General features: G+C 40.9%; 1 protein-coding gene across 1 annotated transcript; it reads right to left on the bottom strand.

The window, feature by feature from the left end:
• Window positions 1–13,280: 13,280 nt before the first annotated feature.
• Window positions 13,281–16,631, bottom strand: CRYGS (crystallin gamma S). Its single transcript, XM_016200136.2, has 2 exons — window positions 13,935–16,631; window positions 13,281–13,554 (listed from the first exon to the last, which is right to left on the bottom strand). Exons 1-2 carry the CDS (start codon window positions 14,103–14,105, stop codon window positions 13,282–13,284), a joined length of 444 nt encoding a protein of 147 aa, XP_016055622.2. The 5' UTR covers window positions 14,106–16,631; the 3' UTR covers window position 13,281.
• Window positions 16,632–20,437: the final 3,806 nt, after the last annotated feature.

Genomic DNA, 20,437 nt, shown 5'->3' with positions numbered 1-20,437 from the left:
TTGTCCCTTACAAAGCATCACATAATAGTTGCTACCATTGCTTCCTGTGTGCTGGCTGCTCCAGACTTTTTATCCCATCTAATGTTGTCAGCAACCCTGAATGTAGGTACTATTACTATAACCATGCTTTTAGATCAGGACACTGAAGCTTAAACAAGTTAAACAGTTTCCTCCAAACACCCAGGAAGTGGTAAGAGAGTGTGAAGTATTGGTTCTGAATTCAAACTGCTTGGATTTGAATTCTGTTTCTGTCACTTACAAAGTGTGTGATTTTATTATTAATCTCTCTGAACATTAGCTTGCTCTTCTATTAAATGGGAGTGATAATCCCTATGTATCAGGATGGATGTGGAAGGATTAGATGACATCATCCATGAAAAATGCTTAGCACAGAGTCTGGACTCAATAAATACAAGCTATTGTTTTTAGCTGGATCTGAACCCAGATTCATCCTCCAGGTCTCAAAAATGATTTTCTGATTGATTGATTGATTGATTGATTGATCTTTAGAGAAAGAAAGGAAGGGGGAGGCAGAGAGAGAGAAAGAGAGAGAAGAGGAGAGATGCTTTGGGGCCATTATTAAGTAAACTAAGCTTACTTGAACACAACACTGTGATACCAGGACAGTAGATCTGATAACCGAGATGGCTACTAAGTAACTGGTGGGAGTGTGGATGTGCTGGACAGAGGGATGATTCATGCCCTGGGTGGGACAGAGTGGGATGGTACAGATCTCATCTGCCTACAAAGAACGATTCCCAATTTAAAACTTATGGATTATTTATTTCTGGAATTTTCCATTTAATATTTTCAGACTGAGGTTGACAGCAGGTAACCAAAACCATGCAAGGCAAAACCACTGCTAAAGGGAGGACTACTGTATTCTCTGTCATTGATAGAGAATTCAGTATTTAGTATTTTGACAGAGAAATTGAATTATATAAAATATCTCATTTAAACCCCATAACAACTTTATGCAGGAGATGAGATCAACACATCTTACAGAAATTGGGGCTTAGGGAAGCAGATGGGAAGCAAGGATTCCCACCAGGCTTGCTTCTAAAAACACATGTTCTTTCCACTCTACTGCCTCCCTCTAGTTGCACGATACATGCAGTTTATAAAACAACTCACATAAACTATCCCATTTAACCCTCACAACCCTGAAATCTAAGAATTCTTTTTAATTCCCATTTGCTATGGACTGAATGCTTGTGTCCCCCCAAAATTCATATGGTGAAACCTAATCCTCAGTATGATGGCCTTTGGAGGTGGTGCTTTGGGGAAAGTAATTAGGTTGTGAAAGTGGAGCCCTCAGGAACAGGATTAGAGATTTCCTCTTTTGCTGCTCCCTGCCATGTGAGAAGATGGCATCAGCAAACCAGGACCTGGGATCTACAGCACCTTGATCTTGGACTTCCCAGCCTCCAGAACTAAGAGAAATAAATGTTTATTGTTTAAGGTCCCAGTCTATGGTAATTGGTTAGACACCATGTTAAGAGGGGGAAATTGGGGCTCAGAGATGGGCATATAGAGGCAGCAAAGTGTGGGAAGAAAAGGACCCAGATCCTATCCCTGATTTTGCCCCAGTGAACTTCCCGGACCATGGGCCAATCATACATCTTCTCTGACCCATAATTACCACACCTGCAAGGTAGAGCGATGGGACTCGACAGTTTATAAAACAACAGCTCAGTCTCCATGTCTGAGTTTCTACAGTTATGATCTCTTAGTCATAATGACACTGCTTCTGGAGGGCCACCAACATTCCCATCGGAGATGGAAATGCCCAACTGCTAATAGCAGTCCAGGGGCTTTGCGCCTCATGCTATCATCAACCTAGATAAAATTTTAGCATAGTTAAGTTTATTAAAATATCAACTTTTTTTTGGTTTAGAAATAGGGAAGTCTATGCCAGTATTTGTACAAGGGCAGAAAAAAATTAAAAACTCAGTCCACCAGAAACAAGACATTCCACATGTGTACCCAACTCCACTGAGCTGATGGAAACATCTGAAGAGCCCAGCTCTGCCTGGCTGCCCGTGGCGGGGGTGAGGGAGGCTTCCCTTTGCTTTGGGCATTGCAGCAGCAGCAGCAGATTAGTGCCGAGTTGAAGCAGCAGCTGCAGCCAGTGTGGGTGGAGGCCCATGACCCTTATCTTGCACGGTAAGGTATTGGGTGAAGTGGAAAGAGAATGGGCAGGCTAGGTTTACATTTGGGCACTGTCACTTGAGGCTCTGTGATCCTAGGCCAGTTACTTCACCTCTCTGAGCTTTAGTTTCTTCACCTATAACTTCCCAGCATTTCTGTTTTAGGATTACTGCAGGATTGACAGGGCGTAAGGTGTGGAGAAAATGACAACAACTAAGTAGGTAGTTTTACTATTCCCATTTAGTAGATGAGGAAACTGAGGCAAAGAAAGATTAAATAACTTACCAAGATTTGAACCTGTGCTATTTAGCCCCAGAGCCTGCATGGTAACCATTACACCAGGCTGTCTGTCTAAATTTTAAAAGTTCTCATTTGTAGCCACACCATTCCATGGATGTGTCACCTCCTGGGGATGCTGTCTCTGTCCCAAGTTTTCCCAGAATATTTTTCACTGCTTTGGTAAAGTTGTCCAAGTCCAAGATCTGTCTCTCAGACTTGTAAGCACAGAAACCAGCTTCTGTCAGCACAGTGAAGATGGACCCACCTCAGTTGGTTATTATAAATATAATGACGAATAACTACCCGAGGACGCAGAACCCTTGAGCCCTATGACCAACAGCAAACATGTTACTTGGAAGCCAAGTCAGAATCAGAAGGTTATCTGAAAAACATGATAGTCAAGATATGAAAGCAACCTAAGTATTCATTGATAGACAATCGGATAAAGGAGATGTGGTACATATATTTAGTGGAATATTGCTCAGCCATAAAAAGGAATGAAATCTTGTCATTTGTGACAACATGAATGGACCTAGAGGGTATTATGCTAAGTGAAAGAAGTCAGACAGAGAAAGACAAATGCCATATGATTTCACTTATATGTGGAACTTAAAAAACAAAATAAACAAACTGACATAACAGAAACTAACTTACATATACAGAGAACAAATTGGGGAGTGGAGGGATGGGTGAAAAGGTGAAGAGATTAAGAAGTACAAATTGTCAGTTATAAGAACAGTCATGGAGATGTGAAGTACAGCATAGGGAATATAGTCAATAATATTGTAAAAACTATGTAGAGTGTCAGATGGGTACCAGACTTATTGGGGGGATCACTCTGTAAGTTATATAAATGTCTAATCACTATGTTGTACACCTGAAACTAATATAATATTGTATGTCAACTGTAATTGAAAAATTTTTTAAAATTTAAAAAAAGACTGAGTGGAGTTACAGGACTTGTGTCTGATAGCTGTCAACTCATGAATCCACTGTAAGCATGCTGCCCACTTGCTCCTGCCCTTGGAACTATGAAATCAGAAGGTACCAGCCCAGGCTTCCTCTTCCAAAGGCAGCATTAGGACATACTCACCTACTCACCCAATATTTGTCCTAGGACTTGACTTTTCTTGGATAGTTTGTGTCCACACATAAGGAACTTCTTGCTTTCAATCAGAATACAGTAGAACATGGAGGATGGGGAGCCTTTCTGTCTCCCTAAGATGACTTTGAGGATCTCTGCTGTGATCCTTGACAAGGTATGCTTACGTTTAGGTCTTCAAGAGAAATCTTTCTCCTAAGTTCTAGCCCACCAGTACTGGCAACAGTACATAAAGCACCTGACATATAGTAGGTGCACAATAAATATCAATGTAACAACAGACATATCTGGTAATATATGGACAAGACGCAGTGCTTTACCTCAAGGAGTCCACTGTCTAAAGAGGAAGAGAAACATGGATAGACAACCACGACTCAGTATACACAATCACAACTATGTTTTAAAGAGAATACTCTGAAAGCAGTTAGGCTGATGGATTGGAGGGGAGTGAGAGAAGGCTGGGAGGCCTGGGACAAGAATACATCAAGGACACAAGCAGAAGCACAATGCAGGGACATGGAGCAGAAACAACAGCTTTGAGAAATGCTTGGAGCATGGGTGGGACAGGATTTTGTAACCAACTGAATATGGAAGATAAGAGGGTGAAGATACGATGGTGGCTGGGTTCTGAAGCTCGGGAGAGAGTGTGGCCCTGGAGTCATGATTTGGGAATCATGTATATGGAGAGAGAATAGAAACCCATCGATGAGTCTGGTGGGAGAAAGACACAGAGCAAAATGTCAGGGAAACCTAATATTTTAGAGACAGAAAAAAATGTTCTTGGGTGGGGTGGCTGAGATCATGCTGGCCTTCTAGTCTTAGTCTTTCTTTTTTGCATTAAGTAGAAGGCTGAGGTATCTGTAGAGACCAGCCTGTAGTGTGCAGGGGCTGGAGTGGGAGGGGCATGTGGAGAGTGAGGAGGAAACAGCTGCTGTGGGGCGTGGGTGGGGGAGTTGACTGTGGCACTAGAAGGACCGCGAAGCACAGATTGTTTTCTCCTGGCCTGACAGCAGCTGTCAGTCAGGGGACCAGATGGAGTAATGAGGTGAGATTCTCCCAGTGTAGAAGCTACGCTGGAGGAGAATAGGTCCCTTTAGATACAGACTCGACTTTACTCCTCCAGACCACAAGAGGGCCTCTGGTGCTGGTGTAATCCTTTGCTTATGGGTGTAGGATGCAGCTCCCAGGTGCCTCTCCAGTTACAGCCTGGAGCGGCCCCTCACAACCTTTGTGGGTGTGCAGCAAGTGTTGAAATGGAGGCCCCTATAGCAGATGACTAAACATTTAGTAACTATAAATTAAGCTATTCCCACAGCTGGCCTGCATTCCCAGCCAGGGCCTCCCAACCCATTCCCAGGCATCACCCTTGCATTTCCCTTGGCTCAGCCTGCACCTGTGGGGCTGAGGGGCCGCTCACATCTGCTGGTCTGGTCTGGGACACAGGCTGGACCTGAGCCTAGGACCACCAGCTGTGACTAGACACTCTGAACCCAGGACAGAGACTGACACATTCAAAGTCCCCAGAAAGCCAGGGCAAGCAGGCCAGTCTCCCTCCCTGTATGTTATTTTGCCAACTCAGGATTTCCAGGCAGTTCTAAGCACCTCCCCAAACCACATCACCCGTGTAGAGAGAAGGGAAAGAGCATAGTTCTCTTGTGGAAACTTCTCTGGCTAGATCCTTACTTTGGGTGATTTGAAACAGCTATAAACAAAGCAGAACTTCTGGAAACAAACCAACCTCCTTCAAATGGTAGATGGTAAAGCACAATGTGCTACATACAATTGAATACCAGTCAGTAATAAAAAAAAAAGAATAAACTACTAATATATGTAACAAAATGTAAGAAGTAACTCAAAAAGCACTCAAAAACATCACTGTAAGTGAAAGAAGCCAGGCACTGAATGCTATATACTGCAAGATTCCACTTATATGACATTTTGGAAAAGGTGAGCTATGGGTAGAAGACAAATCAGTGGTGGTCAGAGCAGGAAGAGGGGAAGTGATGAACATCAAAGAGACATGAGGGAAGGTGATTGGGTGATGAAAATGTTCTATATCTTGATTGTGCTGGTTGTTATACAACTGTATAGGTTTGTCAAAAGTCATCAAATCAAACACTTGAGAAAGATGAATTTTATAGTTTGTAAATTTTACCTTAGTAAAGTTTACCCCAACTAAGTCAAGAGGTAAATCAATCAGACCCTCTTTCTTTGGTTTTCCAGGACAGAGGTTGTGCTTTTCTCCCTCTTCCCTGGTCTAGGGGTCATTTTAGCCCATATGACCCTCTCCTGTGATTGTCCTTCACTCAATTGATTATCAAACCCGAGAGAGAGAGAGAGAGAACTCTTTGATAGTAAACCTTCTATGAAAATTGCATTTTTGTTAAAATTTTAAATGTGCATTTTAAAAAAGTCCTATAGCTAGTCATTGGAAAATGAATATTTCTCCCCTTAACTTACCTGTTTCGCAAATTTGAAAATTTTCATGGAATGGATTTTCTTATGAGGGAGTGTACCTGAAGGAGAAGCCATCAAGCCCCCATTTGCTTGGTAGATCTGCCATATGTGTCTTTTCATTATGGGAGGGCCCAGCTGGAAACCAGAAAAACAGAGGGCAAAAGCGTAAGAGACAATACGAAATGATGGGTAAACAAAAGGCATTTCTATTTGTCTTCCTGATGCGTCCTCACAGGTCCTCACACAGTCCTCCCCAGTCTAGCACTCTAGCCTAGGAGTCACTTACTCTGAACGGAGCCTTAGACTTGTGATACAAATGACAAAAGTGGCTTTTTTAAATTGTCATATCATAGAGAAGACTTTTGGCATGAACACCTGCAACACCAGAGAGCTGCTCCTAACTATGGGGGTCTAGAAGTGTGTGATCCTCCCTAAAGCCACCAAGCCTTTCAGTGACTCACTTCATTCATATGTAAAATGTGAATAACAAGAACTGTCTTTTCTCACATAACCACAGTGAGGGTCAAGTGAAGTATTGTATGTGAGAGAGCTTTATAAACTTTGAAATGGTACAGCCGGGCAAATGTGAGCTGCTCCTGAGAGGCTGTAAGACACAGCCAAGGTGGCATAAAAATTCGACTCCCTGGAAACTGCCAATGCCTCTGCCTGTGGTGGAGGCCCCGGACTGTGGTGGAGGCACAAAAACTTTGTTAGTGATTGAGATACTTTTTATTTCTAATTTATAACCAACCTGCTGAGCCCCCTTCCCCCTCCTCCTACTCACAGGAACACAGTCTAAAGATTTCTCTTTCCGTTCTGAGCCCTGGATGCTGGAGCAGCAGCCTAGTCAGGGTCATGAGGTTGACAGTGAGCCGGGGCAAGCTGTCCAGCGTGTACTGAGAAACCGTGGAGGTCAGCACCACAGCCAGGCCACCATTGTCTGGCCCCACGGTTCAGTGGACAGGCTAATGTGGCCTGTTCCGGGAGGTGTGGCGTGAACAATGGGAACAAATCTCTGCCCACTGTGCTCCCAAGGGGCAAATTGCTGGCAGGATTTTCCCCAGAGCTAATCAATTCCAGAGCCATTGAACCAGGGTTTTGAGCCAGTTGATTGCTGACTCACAAGGGGTGGCACTGGTGCTGGGGAAATGGGAAACCATTTTCACTAAAGTGAAAGGAAATGAGATCATTTAGCAGAGAGAAGAGAAGACCACGGGGGCAGCACAGACCTGGCAGAAATGAAGTGAGAGAAATTAACTTCTGCTTTCTGTGCACTAGCTACTTCCCTCTGCTGCACAGAGCTCTCTGGCTCTCCTGTAGCCCCCACCGCTGCTTCGCCTCCACTCCCTGCCCCCTCCATCTGCTCCCAGACAGCATCTCATGAGTCATTTAGAGACACCCCAGTTACTGATCATTAAACTGGGGAGGGGCTGGAGAGACAACTGGTCCACTGGTTTCCAACCTTTTCAGCACCAGTGACTGCTCTTATGCCTCCTCCTGCAGGGATTCCACATTTAGGAAATTTTAGAATAGCTGTTTTTATTGAGTATCTGCCCCTTTGGGTAGTTCACTGGGCTATGAATTTTCCCTTATTATTTCATCTAAAGCCAATAAGACCCCTGAGAAGTAGAAGTAGGTATAATTCTTTCTATTTTACATATGAGAAGACTCAGACTAAGAGAGGTATAGTTGCCTGAAATCTTGCAACTAGAAAGTAAGAGAGTTAGAATTGAACCTAGGTCTCTGTGGCTTTAAGGCCGCACATGCATTTAGGGAGAAACAGCTCAAGCTCCCGGCATTTGCACTTCTAAGTATATACTCAAGAGAAATGAAAACAGATGTCCACATAAAACCTTGCTTATCGCCATAATATTCGTAATAGTCAAAAGGCGAAAACAATTCAAATGTCCATCAACTGATGAATGAATAAATAAAACATAGGCTGTCCATACAGTGGAATATTATTTGTCCATGAAAAGGAATGAAACATGGGTACAGCTACAACATGGATGAACTTTGAAATCATTTTACTAAGTGAAAGAAGTCAGTCACAAAAGAACACATAATATATGACTTCATTTCATGAATTGTCAAGGATAACCATATATATATGTGTATATATATACATATATATGTATATATATGTATGTATATACATATATATATTACATATACACACACACATACAGAAAGTAGATGAGTGATTACTCAGGGCTAGGGGAGGGGTGGGAGATAGGTGGAGATCCCTAAAAGGTACAGGGTTTCTTTTTGAGGTGATGGAAAATTTGTAAAATTGGCTGAGGTGATGGTTGCACTTATCTGTGAACATACTAAAAACCAATGAGTTGTACAATTTAAATAGGTGAATTGTGTGGTATGCGGATTATATCTCAATAAAGCTATTTAAAAAGGAGTAGCTCATGCTATGACTGACAGGTACCATGGTTCTGTCTTGTGAAGGGTGAGAAGCAGAAGCTTCATGGTGCAGGGAAAGAGCAAGAGGTTTGGGACCAGTGGCCTTGGAAAACTTGTTTAGCCTCTTGGAGCCTTAGCTCCTTGTCTGTAAACTGGGGTTAGTAAGCCCCATCTCACCATATTATTATGGTATGTGGGAAGCACCCAGCCCCTCCAGTTCTAAAATTCCCTGATTTTGAAGTTTGAAGCTTGAGTGAAGAGGTAGAGGTGGGAGGTGTCTGTGGACAGAGAGGTTTCCCTTGCTTTAAAATCACACCACAGGAATCCTTCTTTCCTGTGTGTACCAAAGGGTGGTCAAGCCAGAGGGCTAGAAGGAGAGCTTGGCGATTCACTGCCTTCTGTCACCTGATAGGCCCCAGGTAAGAGAGACTAGGTAGAAGCTAGAAAACAAGGAGGGGTTGTGTGAACACTAGAGACAACCCTACTGACCTTGGAAACTGGTGGTACCTAGAACCAGGAGAGAGGGGAATGAAAGAGCTAAGTGGAGTCCAGGCTCCTATAAAAATGTGGCTGTTGCTAAGGCAGTGGGATGGGCTGGGTGATTCTGATGTATTTCTTCCCAACTATAAAACATCTGCCAAAAATGCAGAGATACTTTTCTGAAAACAACTGGGGAATATAAAGAGATATAAAAAAGCTAAACAAGTAGCCTTGGCTGGTGTAGCTCAGTGCTTAGAGCACATCCAATCAATGTGTCTCTCTCACACTGAGGTTTCTCTCTCTCTCTCTCTCTCCCCCACCCTCCCTCACTTCTATTCTCTAAATACCAATGGAAAAAATATCTTCTGTGAGGATCAACAACAACAGCAAAAAAAATAAAATAAAATAAAATAAAATAAACAAGTAAACTAAGCAAAAACAAAAAAAATTGCCAAGAGAGGTACTTAAGTACAAAGGAATGGTGTTAACCATGGTGGTAAAGTACAGTTCATCTTCATTATTCACAGATTTTATACTTGTGAATTTGCCCACTCACTAAAATGTATTCATAATCCCCAAATCACTACTCATGGTGTTTTTAAGGTAATTCACAAAATGAGCAGAGCAGCAAAAAGTTTGAGCCTCCCAATGTATATGTTCCCAGCTGAGGTCAAACAAACGCTCGGCCACTGGTTTGAGCTCTCATACTGTAAACAAGTACCTTTTTTTGCAGTCTGTTTAGTGTTATGTGTTTTGCATTGTTTTCCTTTGCTTGGAGATCTTGCTGTATGAGAAGACCCTCAGTGTAGTGCTCAAGTGCTGTTCGGTGTTTCTTAGCACAAGAAGGCTGCAATGTGCCTTACAGAGAAAATCTGTGTGTTAGATAAGTTTCATTCAGGTATGAGTTGGCCATGGGTTCAATGTTAATGAATCAACAATATATTAAGATGTCTTTAAATAGAAACACATATTTTAAAAGGTTATGTATAACCTGTGTGGAGGGTGTTTTTAGCTAGAGTTGGAACTCATTGATAAAGGGACATAGAACATGGTAGAAATAGTATCTTAGTTATCCCCTTTATTCCTAGTGCCTAGAGAAAATTTCTGACTAACAGCTAGGCCTCCATAAATAAATATTTTGGAAGTTTAAAAAATTAAAAATTAAATTAAAGAAGGTTATATATTGATTGGTTCCCAAAAATGTTGTGACCAGAGGCTCGCAGGCACCTAACCCTATATTTCCTCTAGGAGCAATGATTCAGTATTCACTATTCGTGTTCGCAGTCTTTATAGAATATAACTACTATAAATAATAATTGTATGAAGAATAATAATAATGTATTCTTCATACATTATCTCTTTTAAAGCCCACAGAGTAGTGTTGTCTTTGCTTTACAGATAAGGAATTTGATGTTATACATATTAGATTGCGTGACTTAGAGCTAACATGTGGAAGTGACAGGATTTGAATCCATTTCTAACTCTCCAGAGGGGAAGGGAACTTTCTCCTTGAACTGGAATGCTAGTTCTTAGGAAAGGGTGGCCAGGCCCATTATCAGGTGCGAGGAGAGCTGAGCTTAGTCAAGAACAGTATATTTCTAAGAAAGGAGGGTGCAATCAGCAAAAAGGGAGGCATCAGGATGGTGAAGAGTCTGGGAAACAACCACATCAAGAGAGAAACAGTGGAAGGAATAGGAATTGTTCCACCTAGAAATGAGAGTTTGGAGGCAAACAAGAGGCACCTTTAAATACCTACAGGGCTATCTTGGAAATGAAGAATTAGATGAAAAGCCTAACTAGAATAGAGGTTGAGCAGATTTTGACTCAATGAAAGGAACATTTTCTGATGTTCAGAGTTCTCCCACAAGATGGGGGACCGAGGGTCCATAGACCAAATCCAGCTGCAGACACATCTTGTAGGCTCACAGTGCTTTTTAAAACATATTTAAATGCTCTCTGTAGGGCATGTGTCCCCAGCTTCCACAGCCTGCACCACCCCTGAGCTTTTAGCCCCGTGTCACTCCTTTGCCTTGTCCTTTATGTATAGGGATGAGAGATTTAGCAAATAGAAATACAGGATGCAGATAAATTTATATTTCAGACAAATGACAAATAATCTTTTAGTGTATGTCCCATCCAATACTTGGGGTATACTTATACTGTGTTTATATTTATGTCTGACTCGGGATTTACTAATACTGTCCTGTATTTAATCTGACGACCCTACAATGGAGCTTTATTTTTTTATTTAAAAGTTTTATTTTCCCTCAGTAAAGGAACAAATAACTGGTCACATTTAACCCCCCTCCCCCTTCCCAAGTCCTTTCCCCCCTCGTCTTTGGCAACCATCAACAATTCTCTGTATCTGTGAGTTTCTTTGTTTTGTTTTTTTAGATTCCACTACTGTAAAGGCTTTAAATAGGAGCCCCTAATGTTATATTTTGAGGAAGTGGGCTTTATATTTGACGAATATTCAAAGACTTGTCTCCCAGGAATCCTCAGAATGGAAACAGCACTAAAGTGGTTTAAGTGAGCCATCGTCCTATTTTGTTGAGACACCTCCCTCCCCCATTTTAGAGCAGCAAAACCACAGAAAGCAGAGAGAGAGAATACTTCTGAGTAACACCCCAGGTGTTTTCCTGGGTGTGCTTGAAGGGTAGACTCGGGCTCCTGGCTCTAACAGCAGAATGTTCCACCAGAGCTGGACTGACGAACAGGTAAGGACACAAGATGGTTTTGACTCTAATATCAATTGCTACTAAAATTCCTTTTAAGTGCAAGTTGATTGATGTGTCCACAGCTGGGGAGAATGGTCACAAACTCTTTCTGGATCAGGGCATGAACCCAGAGGCATAAACCATCCCCAGATGATCATTGTTTTCTCTGTCAAAAGCCATCTTCTACTTCTCTGACACTGTCGTTAGTCATCCTAATGCCTGTTTCCCTATCCTGCTGCCAGGACTGCTTTTCTGGCTGTTTTGAACAGACTGTGACCAACTCACCGAGGACTGGAACACAGCAGCAGTCAGTCTGAGGGGAGAGGCTGGCAGTAACTCACTGTTACCACAGCCTCAGTAGCCTGGATCTCCGAGGTCATTCTCAGAAACTGTGCCTCTAAAAATAGGTGTTAGTCGTCTTTAGACACCAGCTAGTCTTTCAGCATCCTTCTGGCCTTCAGAGAATTAGAATGTTTATGTTTGATGGGACTTAAGCATTTGGTCCAACTCCCTCATTTTGTAGATAAGGAAAGTTATCTTCATGGAAGGTTGACAAGGTCCAGAGCTCTCTGCAGCTGGCAAGTGACCTCCCATTCCTCCTGCTCAGGTTACTGTGTCTTCCTCCCTCACTGTCACACAAATTTTTCAAAGTCCTTCACTCAAAACAAAGAAATGACAAAAGGCAGAGCAAGTTAACAAAATGAATAAAAGTATTCAGGGGGGAGTGTGTGCTACACACCAGAGTACAGACTGAAGTCTACACAAAGGGAGGGTCCTTGGCTATTTTAATGTGTCCTTTCTAGGAAAAACTCCTAGGAGTCACGAGCTTTGCCATCTTTTAAAAGACAGGTGCACCCAGAATATCCCCGGGTTCAGTAGGACACTCACTAAATATTCCTAGCGATGCCCTATTTCCTTCAAGATTAAATAAAATCTCAATAAGACTCTATTTCAACTATTGTAAAGTAGGGACAAATTGTTTAACATGTCCTTTCTTTTTACAGAAAAACTGAACTTAAGGGTTGAGCAGTAACTGGCACAGGAATCTCTGGATCGTAAAGAACTTAAAGGGACTTACGGCATTGCTGCTCTTGCCATAGCCCTGTTTTCACTGGCTGTTCTTGATAGGTATTCTACCCCAGGGTTGTGTACTCACATTATGCACACAGATCCCCAGCCAATATGTCCAATGAATGAGTTAGAAATAAAGAAAAAAGAACAGGTTTTTGGAATCATAAATATCCTGGTCCCTTCATTCACCAGCTGGTGAACTTGGGCATTTTTAATTTCTCCAAGCTTCAGTTTCCTTATTTGTAAAATGCAGATGAACCACCTCTCTTACAGGACTGTTGGGAAGGGAAAAGGGAATAATGAAAGAGCTCCATGAATGGCAGCTATTATTATTGCACCTGTGAACTAACACAAAACGTAAGCAAAAGAACCACTATGTGGTGGTATGACTTTCTAGACTTTTCATGCAGTCCCATTTTGAGTCAGTTGCTTTGTGTAACTTTCCACTCTGGTGGGTACTGTTTTATTGATCCCTAAGAGTGTTTAAGGAGACACATAACAGTCAACAGCGGATGCATGCCAATTGTTTTATTTATGACGCCTATTTGGATGACCAGGCCAGCCAGGGTTTGGCCCCCAGAAAGAAGCTTAAGGCCCCCATCCATGTCATTACTCCACAACGCGGCGGAAAGACTGGACACCTGGGGAAGCTGCGCCCCACTCGACGGGCTTCCGGTACTCCTTCTTGTCCAGGAGGTACTGCCGGCCGCGATAGTTGGGTAGCTCGTAGAAAATCCAGGCACCCTGCAGCACCTTACAGGAGTGCACCTCTCGCATGTGAAACTGCTCCAGGATGGAAGGACAGTCTTCAGTGGTCTCGTACATCTGACCATTAAAATCTCCTTTCTCAAAGATCTGCAGCTTATACTGGCCTCCACCAGACTGAAAAAACACAGGAGGAAATGAACAGTAACCATTATGGAAACCACCCAACAGGCCACAGCCTCAGAGAACAGCATGGCCAGAACCATCATCTTGAAATCTAGATGATCTGAACTCCCATCCCCACTGTGCACTGACTGAAACAGCTGACTTTCAATAAGAAAAACTTAATTCCTTAAAATCCTCAAGGGGTAAAGTGCTACGGAAATAATTAGTGTATTCAGTCTTGTGATGAACTGACCTAAGATTTAATTTAAGCCTCCACAGCTAAAAAAGACAGCTCCCCATTAAGAGGTAGAAAAACCTCAAAAAAGCTTTCAAGCAAATGCCAAAAAAAAAAAAGGCTGTGGGGAGGAGAGAGCCAGCACCACCAGACTCACCAGATGAACAGCTCTGCAGGAGCCCAGGCGGTCGTTGAGGCCCATCCAATGCTGGTATTCAGGGTACTCGCCCCGAGGTAAGATGTACATGTACCCAGCAAAGTTGGGCCTTTCATACACAGCCCAGGTGCCCCCTTCCACTCTGATGGAGTTGCAGCGATTCAGGTACATGTGGAAATCTGCACAGTCGCAATCACAGTCATAGTGGCGGCCTTGAAAATTTTTGTCTTCATAGAAAGTAATCTGAAGTACAGGGCAAACAAAGAGAACTGAGGAGTTGGGTGGCAGTATTCATACATAAAATAAAAATTAAGAACATATTCCCCACTTCAGAAATTCCTTCCTCCTCTATTTTGCTCTACCTCACCTTATAACATTTACATTCTGGCAGACAACTTTGGTTGTCAACAATAGGTATGAGTACTTTCTGAAGGCTTAAAATGAAAAACAAAAAGTGCTCTAATACAAGCCAGCAATTTCAGACTCAAGCTCATTGCTTCCTCCTTTTTGTTTCCACAGATCGCTGTACTTATCACGTTATATAATGAGTTATCAACTAGTATGTCTGTCTCTCTCACCAGGCTCCTTGTAGACTTCTTCCAAGGCCGAAGACCAAACCTTATTTGAGCTAAGAACCCCTGTGCCCAACGCCTGACACACCCTCAGATGCAGACATTCATTCTAGGTGATGTGGAAGATATGTAGGAAAAATTAAACATAGATCTTAGTTTTAGAAAGCTTATTTTAGATGGGTATCAAGCAAACGCACATGAAAATGTAAGATATTGTTCTGTATTATGATTTTATTGCCAACAGAATTGTTGCACAGTGACAATACAAGGCAAGCTGTATTCTTTGTTTCAAGCTCCTACCCAGTTCCTAACAGAATGCTTGGGGTACACCCTGAGATCTGTGATGGCCCTAGAAAACACGCAGCCCTGAGAAACCAGAAATAATAAACCTGGGCTCTAGAGCTGCATCTTCATAATCAGCACTACTACCTTAGCCAAACCATCTGTCAGCTCCAATCCCCCGTTTGTCAATGAAAGGAATAGACTACATTGGAAGGCTTGACTGTAAAATAAAACTCAGAGCTTTTCTGGTTGAAACAGTAGATGGAGTTCCTAGAAATTCCTAGGGCTTCATGAAACCATGTCTGACAAATGCTAGAGTTTGTCCATTCTTCTATAATTCTGCAATCCAAGATCAATGCTAGGTTATAATTTAAAACTGAAATCACAGGGGTCACTGATTCAATAAATTAATTCTTTGGCGTTATGCTGCCACCTTGTGGCTAATTTCCTCTATTGGTTTAAAAAGAGAACGCCATGAAAGGAGCAGAGCCAAGCAGCCTGGAGAGGACATTTGAGGTGAGGCTTGAAGGGGTTTTCCAGAGGCAAAGAGAAAAGGATCGCCTGTTCAAAGGAATGAAGGAATGAAAGATCATGACCCATCGTAGGGACCAGTAGTTCATTAAACCTGGTACATACTGAGCATTTGTGAAGAATTAGGAAACAAAGCCAGAAAAGAGACACAGGAGCCATGCTAGAGTCCCTTTGGTGATTATGTGGGACATGTTTCTGTTAATAGATGGTTGCTATGGGCAAGGTGAGTGATGAGGGCCAATGGAAAGGCAACTATAATGTGAATGATGAGGAAACAGTTAAAACAAATTTAGGATTTGGTGACTAATTAGATGTAGAGAATGAAGGACAGGAAGAAATCAAGAATGACTCACAAATGGGCATAAACCTTTCTCTTCCACCCCATGTGATTCCTTCTAGATAGTTCCCTATTAATAATTATTTCCTTCTATCTTAATCCCCCCTCCTTACCTTTCCCATTTCTTTCAACTCTTCTATTCAGACTTAAAATGGAAAAACAAAAGTGCTCTAATATAAGCCAGCAATTTCAGAAGTTTTCTAAAAGCTTCCTTACTCCTTTCCACCTCTAAATCATCTATTTTATCTCTTTTCTCCCATTTCCAAATTTATCTCTTCCAGTGCCCTTTCCCATTTTAGCACAGCACATATTTAGAGCTGCACGATGCCCGTTTACAGATGAAAAAACCAAAATCGCAGCACCACTAGTTACTGTCTCTGTGACCTTGGACAGGCCATTGAATCTGAGGCTCAGTCTCTTCATTTGTAAAACTGGATAACAATATCTACTGCACAGGGTTGCCCTGAGGGTCCAATGGGAGAATGCCCATTAAGCACTTAGTTTAATATCTTGCAGGCAAACAAGTGGACTGCAGTGCAAATTGTTGCAGGCAAACAAGAGGACTGCAGTGCAAATTCCTGGTTAGTAATCTGGTTCATGTTATTTTACTTTCTCTCCCCCTTTGCTGTCTTCCTACCTGCACAGCTATCTCTGTTCGACATACAGCATTTACTCTCTTAGAAATGGAATTAACACTGATCCTGAGTCTGAGGGGCTTTTCCCAAAACCTGTGGAAAGATCTTTAGGAAAATAAAGGTAACTTTTCTAAGAATAGATAGATCCAAAGTTCTTAATTCAACTTACCTTATGTTTTTGGCCAACTAATCAGAAAAAAAGAGCCTATGTTATGGGAAATTAGGTTAGTATCATCTATTTCCCTTCATTGTTTCTCACACTTACTGCCATCCGCACATGGGTCTGACATCAGTAGCTGAGAAATGAAAATATCCAAGATGTTCTACAAGGTCACCTTGCTGTCCAGCAGAACAGCCAACCATCTCAAGATTGAAACAAAGCACTAACGTTGCCGTGGAACCATTAGTGAGCTCCAGGACCAAGCTCCCCTTCAGTGGGAGACCTTCCAAATCTCAGGGCCCAGAGAATGTTGCATAGCTACTCACTTTCCATTTGTAGGACAACGAAATTTATGGGCAGCTGAGGGAAGGTTTTAACTCTTGGGGGGAGGGGGTGTAGAGAGCTGCAAAGAAGGCTAAGAAATGTGCAGAATACTTGCCTAGAAATTATTTCACAATTCCTCTCATTTTTAAGTTTTGTTTTGTTTTTTTAAAGAGTACTATTACAATATAGCAGAAAGGTGTCTCAAGTATTCCAGAGGTAACAAAAGCAAACATAATACATTCCTTTTGCCAAGCCCTTAACTCCTCTGATTAAACTGCTAGTAAGAGTGGGAAAGGGAGAAGTAATGAGAAAGAGTAAGAGATACTATCTTCTTTGGTCTAGCAAAGAAAATTTAGTTAAGCAAAAGGCCAGCTACAAGAAATAGAAGAGAGCACACCATTACTACTTTGGAAATCTCTGAAAGCAGGGATGTTTTCATCTAAGATGGTTCTGTAACAGCCTTCCCTCAAGCCACATGGATATCCTTCTAAGGACTTCAAATTCTTTTCAGTGGGATGTGCATGGCATATTTTTAAGAACCTCAGAGCACTAAAGACACTGTCTCATTTTTCTCCTCAAACCTTCTGAATGACAAGAATGATTACTAGTTCTATTTTCTAAGTGGAAAAACAAATCAGGCACTAACCAATTCTGGAACAAATTAACAGGTGCTCCCTAAAATGATGCAATGGGAAGTCCTTGACATTGCCTATGTAGCTTTCTTGCCAAAGATGGTTAGTTGGAATCTAAACATGTGAAAACAATTAGACAAATCCAGCTTTCAGGAATTTCTACAAGACCGCTGTTCTGGACTTTGAAAAATGTCAATGTCTCAAGAAACAACCACCAAAAAGGCAAAGGGACTGTTCAATATAAAAGAGGCTAAAGGAAAAAAAAGATCCCTGGCTGGGTAGCTAAGCTGGGTAGAGTGTTGTCCTGATATGCCAAGGTTTCAGGTTTGATCCCTAGTCAGGGCACATATAAAAGTCAACCGGTGAATGAATAAATGGAACAAAACTTGATGTTTCTCTCTGTTCTCTCGCTATATAAAATAATAATAAAAAAAATTTTTTAAAGAGGCTAAAGAAATATGACAACCAAATGCAATGCATAATCCTTGGTTGGATCCTACATCAGAGGAAAAGCCAGCCATGGGCACATTTTTGAGAGCAATAGGGGGAAATTTGAATATAGTCTGAATATTAGGTATTATGATAAATTTGGGGGATGTGATAATGATATTATGTTTGTACAGGGGGATGCCCTTGTTTTTAGGAGATATATGCCTAAATATTGAAGGCAGAAGTATTAAGATTGCTATTTTCAAATGGTTTAATAAAAAAAGACAGAAGAGACAAAATAGGGGAAAATGTTAACAACTGAAGAATGTAAGTAAAGGATATATGAGTATTCATTCACCATTTCTTTCTTCTTCTTTTAAGATTCAATGGGTTTGGAAATTTTCAAAGTAATAAGTCAGGGGTGAAAATCAGGCACCAATGGCTTTGTTTTAGACAGTGGCCAGTGGAAGAGCTAAAAAGTGAATGAAAGTATATTCCCATTCCCAAAACTCTGCCTGAGGAATCAATAGCCAGTCCAACTGTGAATCAAATATTTCAAGGCAGTTTTCCTAACTTAGCAAGCATTTGATTTGGGGGAAGGGGTAAGAGTAACTACTTGAATGAAGAGGATATGTAGGATTTAATTCACTTGATTGTTCCATCCACCTTGGCTTTTAAAATATTAATGGTTGAGGCTAAATTTCATAAAATTTTCATTGAATACCAAAAGATTTCTACTTCATATAATCATCCGATCAGCATATCCTATTCCTGTGGAAGTTCATGGAATGTTAGTTGCTAGAAGACAGAAATCATATTTACATGTTACTCAACATACTAACCCTAACCCTTAACAAACTGTTTGGTAATTCTGTTAGAGTAGAAAATATAATAAGCATTTCTTAACCTCTCCTAATTCCAACCTTCTAACCACTATCATACTCACCTCCAGGCAAAGTAGCTTTTCTCCAAGTTTCTTTCAATGTGTCATTAGGTGAAAAGAAAGTGGGTAAGCTAACAATCAGCACGACCATTTACTCACCTTGCTTCCAGTTTTAGACATTTTTGGTGCATAGACTGGTTTCCCCAGTGCTGAAATCCAGGAATAGCTACAGAGCTAGAGGTTCAAAGACATTTATACCGAGCTGGTTTCAAATCAAACATTTGCTTGGTCATGAGAATAGGATCCAAAAATTGAGTCAGTCATTTAGAAACTATTGATGGTTTCTAGAAAAACAATTGGGATTATGAAATAAAGGAAGGCTTCAGTACCCACTTTAATGCTTACAAAGCCTTGCTGTACTATAGACTTTGCTGAGTCAAGACACCAAAACTCAGCCAAAGTTTTCAAAATGAAAATGGTCCTCTTACCCGGGCAGTTTGATTTTCTAGAAATCAGCCACCTTGAAATCCCAAATGTGTTTTTTTTTCTTTAATAAAACTTGCAGGAGATGAGTCAAAAGGATATCCTCTATTTCTGAACAGAACTGACATGGTGCAAAGCAACATAACTTACATAGCTAAAGGCAATGCATGATCTTGTGTTTGAATAAAAAGTCACAACAAAGGACATCTTTGAAACAATTAGAAAAAATTTTAATATAAACTGTAAATTAGACAATACTATTGTACCAATGTTAAACTTCCTAATTTTAATCACTGTATTATGACTAGCTAAGTAAAAGAATGTCTGTGTTTTTATTAAATACACGCTAATGTAATTAGTAGTAAAGGTCCAAGATGTTTGCAACCTACTCTCAAATCACTGAGCAAAAATAAAGTAATAATGGTATATAGAGAGTGGTGAAGTGAATGTGCAAAATGTTAACACATGGCAAATCTAGACAAAGGCTATGTAGAAATTCAGGTTCTTGCAACTGTTCTTTAAATTAGAAATATTTTCAGAAAACACACATACACTTCTAATCCACAGAAAGGGTGCTACATACATAGCCTGACAGACAGAAAGCTACTATGAGGACTCCTGAATTTACAAAGGTTTAGCTAAGCCAGGTGGCATTTCTCTGCGATGATATCATATTGTGACCTGTTTAGAGAGCATTTGGCACTAAATATACCTCTGTCTTTAGGAATGATATTACATCTTAGATATGCTCAAAAAAACAACAGTAAAAAACAACAAAACACAACAAATCAACTGTTCTCCATTTTACTTTTCCTGGTCAAGTATATTTTTCTCAAAAGTCCAATTTCCTTATCTTTCCACTAACCAAGTATCCAACAAATATTTTTATAAATGAGATGCCCCCAAGGTACATTATGGTCAATTCAGAAAATGGCAAATGTGCCTTGATATGAAGATTTCTAGGGAACAAAGTATTAAGTTATATGTGCAGTTTTCTGAATTTTATCAACTTTAAAGAAATTAATACCATTAATTTCATTAACCAATGGCAATTTACAAAACACACTTCTATTACTCCAGTATTTATTTGATAATGCTCTGCTCGCTTGCATTTCATCTTAAAATAAAAACTATGAAAACCCTAATTAGAATTAACACATCCCAAGGTTTAATTTTCATTTTAGAAATAAAAGATCAAGCCCTTTTTTGATATAATTACTAAGTAAATGGTCAGT

Source organism: Miniopterus natalensis, chromosome 6 (genome assembly GCF_054644295.1).
Source record: "Miniopterus natalensis isolate mMinNat1 chromosome 6, mMinNat1.hap1, whole genome shotgun sequence".
In the NCBI taxonomy this organism is placed as follows: Eukaryota; Metazoa; Chordata; class Mammalia; order Chiroptera; family Miniopteridae; genus Miniopterus; species Miniopterus natalensis.
The sequence above is the reverse complement of the archived record's forward strand: the minus strand, read 5'-3'. Positions and strand labels throughout refer to the sequence as shown.